The 9,480-nt window shown below is 32.1% G+C and overlaps 1 protein-coding gene across 1 annotated transcript; it reads right to left on the bottom strand.

Annotated features, from left to right (window-relative positions):
• On the bottom strand, window positions 7,095–8,387 carry LOC105155902 (aspartic proteinase nepenthesin-2-like). Its single transcript, XM_011071886.1, has one exon. It carries the CDS (start codon window positions 8,385–8,387, stop codon window positions 7,095–7,097), a length of 1,293 nt encoding a protein of 430 aa, XP_011070188.1.

Here is a 9,480-nt window from a genome sequence, read left to right as displayed (position 1 = left end):
GACAAGTTATGTTAGAAAAGTGAGGAGGTTAAGGTATGTGATTGAGTTGACAGTAACTGTTAACATAGGTTTTCTCAAAAACTGCACAAGAAAGAATGGACCATACTTTCTTGTCTTGCTTCTGGGCTAGAACTCTCAAAAACCGTATGGTAAGTGAACCATAACACCTGCCATCGAAGTAAACATTATTGTCGAAGTCCACTAAGTCTTTGGTTGTATTTCTTGTACGATTGTAATTTTTCATGTGATCATTAAAGTCCAGTTGCATGAAGCTTAATTTCCACTTGTGTTTGCTTGGTTTATCTGATATTTTCATAGAATATGGGCACGGCTGGTTGTCATAAATATACAGGTTCATATATTTTCAAGATACCAGCAAACTTAGTGCAGAAACACTTATTAGAATTGATTTGATTGTCTTAGTCTAAAATTCATCATGAATATAATCATCTACTGTATTACAATCCATCCTCTGGAAAGAAAGTTTCTTCTCTCTAAGTTCGTAGGCGATGTAAAAGTACTGTTGCATCAAATTACCTAGAAGGCTAATGGAGGTTCCTAGAGTCTCCGATAGTAAGATTGCTAAGCAAAAAGTTGCGTGATAAGTTTGCTGAAATATGTTTTCTTCAGTTAATTCCATAGTCGCGTCACCCTGGAACTGAAATTGCACCATTGGGAACCCCGTTAGATCTCTGGTTACGACCCCATTGTAGCACAGTCTTGTGTAGCCCCGATACTTGATAGAGGAGTTGCGAACCAGAAGAAGTCGATGAGGTTGATGGTTTCTCCCTCGAAATGATCCAATGCCACTTGTGGTATAAAGCTGTAGGTTGAGCCAATATCCAGCACCATCCCACCATTGTAATCAGATTTTCTCCTGAAAATCTCTGGTCAATGTCCAATTGCTTATTACCAATCTTGATGCTCTCCAAATTTATATAGTATTCATCTTCAATGATCATTGGTGTTTATAACCTATAAGCTCAATTCTGTTCCCTATAACCAATATGTTATAGGGATATGATCTATCACTAATGTTTCCGATGCAATATGAGAATTTTGAATATTGTAGCTGTGTAATAAGAGAGGAACCACTTGCCCCGAGCCCCAGCACTCCATTAGCATATAAAATACTGCGCCTGGCACAACCGATCACAATGTTTCTGAGAGTTCCCTTGCTCCTTCCAAATTTGATTGTTTTTGTAGCGATATGTCCCGTACTGTAATCCTTGCTACCATATCGTACATGGTATAGGCAAATGTTGTCAATGTCACACTCGGTTCTAATTGTACCGGTTGCCTCACACATTCCAAAATCTCGATCACAATATTGCTTCCGATAACTAGAAGACTCCTGGGGATGATATAGAGATGCAGGCACATTTAGACCATAGGGCTCACAATTTATCCATAGCAAGCTGCTGCCAGTGTCCATATAAACAAGCTGGTCGGTGAATTGTTCTCCAACTTTCAAGTTTGCAAGAAAAAGTGTTGCAGTTTAGGAGTAAGTTGAGACTCGATATCTGTCAGATAAAATGAAGCATTGGTGTTGCTGATCAAATACTTCGCCCGAGAAATAGAACTTTGTAAATCGATGTCAGCAAGTTCTTTAGGCGTTTTCTTTGGATCGAAATATGGAGAATTAACGGAATGATCATGTATTAACCTTGTGACCAAGAGAGGTGGAACTGGATCTTGAGTGGTTAAACCCATCTTTGGCACAAATATGGATCAAGATTGCCAAAAAAAAGTATTGGCGCAATAGAAACAACATAATGAATTTTGTAAGGAATGCAATAGAATGGAGAAAGGGGAGTTACTTTGTGGTGTATGAATGGGATTGAACATATGTTGTTTTTAGTATAAATAGTTGACATTGTGATGATGCATCCTCTACTGGTGGTCTCAATATCATCCAACTCTTGTTCTTCTCCTAATCCTAACAAGATGGACAACATGAACCACACCCACAACCTAATAGCAACTTATATTGAGAGAAAGTAAAACATGCTTTCTTTCTCTCTCAAGCTTCCTAGCAACTTATATTATTAATTAACTATTGTGAATAAAATAATTTAACTATACATATCCATAGTTTTCGTATTGGTATTGCACCGTTCTGTATCTATGCTAATTATATATTAAAATAATTTTTAAATTTTATCAAAATATTATTTACATTCTTCATTCACTTTTCAATTGGAAACTTTATTGCATAAAATGTTATTTTGCCTTTATTTGTAATTTATAATTTCACATTTTTAGTGTGTTTCTTGATTTTATTCGTAGGAACTTACAAACTCAATAAGTATTTTATTAGTATTTTATATTGAAAAATAAGATATGAAAGATTCACTCAATAATTAAATTTTTATATGCAATTTCCAACTAATTAATAAAAGTTAGTGCTTTTTGTTTGCCACAATATCTAGTTGTATTCTTTATTAAAAAGAATATAGTTTTCTTTTATTTATTTATTTATCATTATTCTATTTTTATCTTCAATATAATTTACTCATTTTTTATTTATTATTTTATTGTTACTAAGTTGATTCCCAAATACTTGTTAATATAAGAATATAATATTATACAATTGAAATTAATTTAGGCTACGATTAATATGTTAGTATACAGTTATTTCTAATATCTTACTTTTCATTATTATCAATATTTATTTTCTATTATATAGAGTTTTAATAATATTAGTTATACAACATTATATTTTTCCTTTTATTATTATTTCATTAATATCATATTTTTCTTAAATCATTTAAATTTATTGATATATTAACTGTTATTCATTGTTTAACAAAAATTAATGTACATTGAATTAACCCTTATGATAAAAAAGAATTATATATATTTTGTATCTTGTGGCCCAATAATTGTATTAATTATATTTCGTAGCATGTTAGATTTTAGATTTAGCTATTTATTGTAATATTGTTTATATTATTCTTCACACACTCTAACTTTAATCATTTCAATCACATTCGTTATTACTTTACCTCCGCAATGGGAACAAACACATATGGGTTCATATTTTTGTAATCTTAACTAGTAATTGATAGTCAATTTTATGTGAAGCATATTTAGAATATTTAGGATTCTAATATCCTACAATATAAGTAATTGATTTTAATCGAAAATAGCGGCCTCTCACAATGAATTCGTAGTCAGATACGTGTTCTATCGAGACAGTGTTGGATCCTGAGGATAAGAAAGCACGTGAGGTTCGTCGGATTCGTCCGCGACTTTGACCCTAACACTCAAGTTAGTAAAGTCAAATCGAATAGAAAATGTGCGATCAAAAGCTAAAAAGGTCGAAAATAACTAAAAGCCAATTACCTCAAATAACAATGCGTCAAAGTATTTATAGGGCCCAGATGGTTACTATTGTTTAGACTACGTGTCCTCCTCTAAAAAGCATAGGTCCTCAATCGAACGGTCTTCAAATTTTGGGGTCTTCTCTCTCAAAATGGGTCTGAAACAGGGCTATCCGACTCGTTTTTCCAGAGGCGCGAATCATGTGCTCATAAATGAAGAAAATACCCTTCATTAAGGGTATTTTTGATACTTCACATTAAAATTGGGGTTTCCCCTATCAGTAATAAAGGGTGTATTTGTTCTTTCATAATGAAGTACAAATATTTGTCAATTCATACTTTTCTAAATAAGTATATATAAATTAATGAAAATTTGAAAATTCTCAACATTATTTTTGTTAAGTGATCACAAATATATAATGTGTGCCCGAAAAATATAATTTATAAACAAAATTGATCAGAAAAATCAAGAAACAAATATTGTAAAGTAAATATACTCATCAAGTGCACGTATACATGGAGTTTATTTTATTTTGAAGTTCGATCGAATTACCTAATCTTTATCATTTATATATTCTCTATACGCATGATTAATTATCTCTATTAAACTTTCATCATCATAGAAAAAACCAAGTTAATGATTAATTAATCTATTATAAATTTAAAAAAAATTAAATTTATTATCCTATCACTCCTAATAGTATATTAAAAAAAATAAGATATGTAATCTCTTTTCTAATCTTACAAAAGACTATTTACAAACATTTACGTAGCGGCCGTACTTGTAGACCACCAAAAATTATTGTTACATAATTATATTATATATAATTACAAAACATCTTGAGAATACTAAATTATAAGCATTATGGAGAAATATCAAAAAAGTGTGTGCCTTCATATATTGGAATTACATGTATTCCTATTACTCTAAACAAATATAAAAAAAAATCACAAAAGGTGAATGATCTAAAAGTTGGTGATTTGAATAAATTAAGCAAGAGAAGTTTGAAGGGAATTGAGAGAAATCAATCTAGAGGACGACGATTGTCATAATCCCACACAAGGCGTAAAGTTTCGTTGGGGCAACGCTGCAAGGAGAGGCCACAAACCCTCATATCAATGGCAGTTTGATTGTTCCTATAATAGAGTTTAAGGGCTTCGACATAGTCGATTGGTAGTTTGCCAGTCCACTCATATGCATACCCCATCAGACGAAACATGTCTTTACACAACACCGCATTCGATTCTTCCCCTCGTGATGAAAAAGGGCCCCGTGGGTATGGAAATAGACTTTTCTGCTTCAGACACCACATCCATAGCTTCACCATCCCCTCATGGGGTTTATTATAATTGTTTTTATCGTCATCGCCGCCTGCAGATGTCCACGGTGGGGAGAATAGGAGAAATCCAATGACGACGACGACGATGATGCTGACGGTGATTGTGACCATCAACCAGAATGTTGCAGCCCGCGTGCTGGTTCCCATGACTGAATGTATATGAACGTTGTGCTATTTACTTCGTTGTTATTTATGGAGGAATTTGTTAGACAATCGTACGATTGCAAAACTTGATAAGGACTCTCATCTCTACCTATACCAATATATCTATATAGCAAAACGATTTTTGATTAAATTGATTTAATTCTGACCAAATTCTCGATTCTAAGAATTTTGAATTATTTAATCCCTTAATCTGTTCAAGAATTTATGTGTATCCCTTAATTCATGCAGAGTAGTTGCAAGCGGTAAAAGATCCAAAAATAAAAATAAAAATAAAATCTCTTATTTAAATCTTCTTTAGGTAAATCTTATTTTTGTGATACAATTTTCTTTAAAAAGGAAAAAAACATATAATTCGTTTATTAGCAAGTGATTCCATTTTAGCTTCTTAATTAGTTCACTTCAAAACATAATATATCAATTAATTAAGTAGAGTTTTAACGTAAATAAAATTTCATGTTACCATGAGTTATATTATCATTTGTTTGCAATTTACAATGTTATATTGCTCCAAATAATTCAATAGACAGCGCGTTAATTTTTTGGAATAATACGCACTCCTCTCCTGAAATTTAGTGTAATTACACATAAATTTCTAGTAGTTTGAAAAATTATATTTACCACCCCTGATTATAAATTCACTAAATCATAAGGTTTGCTTTCGTCTAACAAATAAGTCCATCTTTTCTTGAAATTCATTAAATTTGTTGATATTAACAAGAAAAACTTAATGAAAATCAATATTTACCCTTGATTGACTTAAGACTGACTTATTGCATGTCAAACAATTTGTTATGGACTAAACTACCCTTATAAAGGTGAAAATATACATCCTCACATGTATTAACGGATGAAGACATATGAGGGTAATTTGATCATAAAAAAGATTTATTTGACCTGTGATAAGTCATTAGTAAGTCAATCGTGGTAAATATGGAGTATTTTTTTAAAGTTTTTTATTAATATCAATAAATTCGGAGAATTTTTGCGAACAAAGTGATTTATTTGTTAGGTGAAAGCAAACCTTAGGGTGTTAGATGTAATTTTCCAAACTACAAACAATCTTTGTGTGATCATACCATATCTTAGAGAAGAGGAGTGTAATTATCCCTAATATTTTATAGTGATATGGCCCCAATTTTTTAATTAAAAATATAGCAATAATAGTGGCTTGCTACATTTTAATCTTTTTGCTTAGTAAACTTTTGCATACTTTATTGTTTTTGTCATTATTATATTTTCTCTTTTCATGTTTTTTTTTTCTCTTGCTAAAATTTTTATTAATGAATTAATGTTTTTCGGAGAAATATATGTTAAATATTTATTATCTTAGTTGATGATTTTTTTCCCAATTCATTTTTTTGTTTGCCCATTAAACTTTCTCTTTTAATATCCATTTTATGCCAATGAAAGTTCTTTCTTTCTTTCATGCGAGATGATAACATTCCAATATTCTATTTTGAGAGAACTTGATCACTTTATTTTGTTTGTAATTGCTTTCTCATACATGATAATTTATTTATTTTGGCTTAGACAAATCACTACCAAAAAAATATTTTATTAGAACAGCGATTGAAATAACAAAAATTAAATTTGTAATAATTAGTGCTAGAAATTCTAATGGTTTCTGGAACGGTCAGTCTTCCGTTCCTTTGACAGGTGTTACGAAAAGTTAGTAACGACTTCTACAAAAAGCAATTACTATTTAGGCCCGAGTATGGTAACAACAGAGACAACTATTACAAGTTTTGAAAAAATAACGAATTTGACTTTATAATTTCTTTTTGGGATGACCATCGATTAAAAAAAATTGGACACACAGTGGAAGAACTTTCATAACACCAATAATTTTAAAATTTATATCTTCTTGGAAGGGTCATTTGAACTTTCTTTGGAACGATTTTGATCACGTGTTGTAAGATATATTCGAACCACGTATTGTAACGGCCTTTCTCTGTGACCTTTATGCGAACTGTTTGTACCTCTTTTTATAATAGTTGTGGTCATAGATGGTTATTTTCTCCTTTTGGAACGAGTTTTTCAGCTGCAGTTATGAGTATTTGTATTTTTTATTGGCTCGAGTTCTGTAACGGTCTTTAATTGACTAAATAATTTGATTTGAACTATTTTTATAATTATTTTCAAGTTATGTTCTGGTAAAGCATATCCGAAAGACCGTTATAAATATCGTTACAAATATAATATATTTTTCAAATACTTTTATGGAGGAAATAAAAGGTGTTACTCATGCTTTGATTGTCTTAGTCTATAATTCATCATGAATATAATCATCTACTGTATTACAATCCATCCTCTGGAAAGAAAGTTTCTTCTCTCTAAGATCGTAGGCGATGTAAAAGTACTGTTGCATCAAATTACCTAGAAGGCTAATGGAGGTTCCTAGAGTCTCCGATGGTAAGATTGCTAAGCAAAAAGTTGCGTCATAAGTTTGCTGAAATATGTTTTCTTCAGTTAGTTCCATAGTCGCATCACCCTGGAACTGAAATTGCACCATTGGGAATCCCGTTAGATCTCTGGTTACGACCCCATTGTAGCACAGTCTTGTGTAGCCCCGATACTTGATAGAGGAGTTGCGAACCAGAAGAAGATCGATGAGGTTGATGGTTTCTCCCTCGAATTGATCCAACGCCACTTGTGGTATAAAGCTGTAGGTTGAGCCAGTATCCAGCACCATCCCACCATTGTAATCAGATTTTCTCCTGAAAATCTCTGGGTCAATGTCCAATTGCTTATTACCAATCTTGATTCTCTCCAAATTTATATAGTATTTATCTTCAATGATCATTGGCGTTTTGTAACCCATAAGCTCAATTCTGTTTCCTATAACCAATGTGTTATAGGGATATGATCTATCACTTATGTTACCGATGCAATATGACAATTTTGAATATTGTAGCTGTGTAATAAGAGACAAACCACTTGCCCCAAGCCCCAGCACTCCATTAGCATATAAGGAAGTGCGTCTGGCACAACCGATCACAATGTTTCTGAGAGTTCCCTTGCTCCTTCCAAATTTGATTGTTTCTGTAGCGATATGTCCCGTACTGTAATCCTCGCTACCATATCGTACATGGTACAGGCAAATGTTGTCAATGTCACATTCGGTTCTAACTGTACCAGTTGACTCACAGATATCAAAATCCTGATCACAATATTGTTTCCGATAACTAGAAGACTCCTGGGGATGATATAGAGGTGCAGGCACATTTAGACCACAGGGCTCACAATTTATCCATAGCAAGCTGCTGCCAGTGTCCATATAAACAAGTTGGTCGGTGAATTGTTCTCCAACTTTCAAGTTTGCAAGAAAACCGCGTTGCAATGTAGGAGTAAGTTGAGACTTGATGTCTGTCGGATAAAATGAAGCACTGTTGTTGCCGATCAAATACTTCGCACGAGAAATAGAACTCTGTAAATCGATGTCAGCAAGCTCTTCGGTCGTTTTCTTTGGATCGAAATATGGAGAATTAACGGAATGATCATGTATTAACCTTGTGACTAGGAGAGGTGGGACTGGATCTTGAGTGGTTAAACCCATCTTGAAGGCACAAATATGGATCAAGATTGCCAAAACAAAGTAATGGTGCAATAGAAACAACATATTGAATTTTGTAACGAATGCAATAGAATGGAGGAAGGGGAGTTACTTTGTGGTGTATGAATGAGATACAACATATGTTGTTTGTAGTATAAATAGTTGACATTGTGATGATGCATCCTTTGCTTGTGGTCTCAATATCATCCAACTATTCTTCTCCTAATCCTAACAAGATGGACAACATTAAACACACCCACAACCTAAGAGCAACTTATATTGAGATGGATTGACTTCCTAGTCAAAAACTAATAGTAAGTAAAACATGCTTTCTTTCTCTCTGCAGCTTCCTAGTTCTTTCTTTTTTGCTGCCTATCCTGGGCAACGGACAAATATGAGTCAGATTAGGAAGAAAAATGAAAGAGGGAAGTGGATGAGTGAAACAAAGACATACATTATTTTTGTTCTGATCTAAGTTCCCAACTAATTTAGTAATATTTGTTAATATAAAAATATAGTATTATACAATTGAAATTTAGGCTACTGTTAATATGTTAGTATACAGTTATTTCTAATATCTTACTTTTCATTATTATAAATATTTATTTTCTATTATATAGTGTTTTAACTTATTTTAATAATATTAGTTATACAACATTATATTTTTCCTTTTATTAATATCATATTTTTCTTAAATCATTTAAATTTATTGATATATTAATTGTTATTTTTGTTTAACAAAAATTAATGGTATCAGAGCCATGTTGTTGGAGTTATATTGGATAATTCAGCAGTCCTTTATCTCTCTGCTTAATATGCAGTACTTGTTTGATAATAATAGCAGTCACGTAAAGAATGCAAGAAAAGAGGAGTATGAACTCCCAAGGAATTTAGATCAACTAAATAAATGGACAATTCCTAAAGTAAATCCTAGATTAATTTACAATTTCGGAAGATTTGATTTCTGGAAAACTAAACAAGTAGTAAAAACTACAGAAGAAGCTATCTCTCTTGATAATGAGGAAAAAGTAATAAAACTTTTGGATTCTATGGATATAAGGCATTACCAAGAAGAATATAAATTTTTACATATTGG

This window comes from Sesamum indicum, linkage group LG2 (genome assembly GCF_000512975.1).
Source record: "Sesamum indicum cultivar Zhongzhi No. 13 linkage group LG2, S_indicum_v1.0, whole genome shotgun sequence".
NCBI classification, from domain to species: Eukaryota; Viridiplantae; Streptophyta; class Magnoliopsida; order Lamiales; family Pedaliaceae; genus Sesamum; species Sesamum indicum.
The sequence above is the reverse complement of the archived record's forward strand: the minus strand, read 5'-3'. Positions and strand labels throughout refer to the sequence as shown.

Bases quoted from the DNA above. Each gene is read 5' to 3' on its own strand.
- LOC105155902 (XM_011071886.1), bottom strand. From the start codon at position 8,387: ATGGGTTTAACCACTCAAGATCCAGTCCCACCTCTCCTAGTCACAAGG.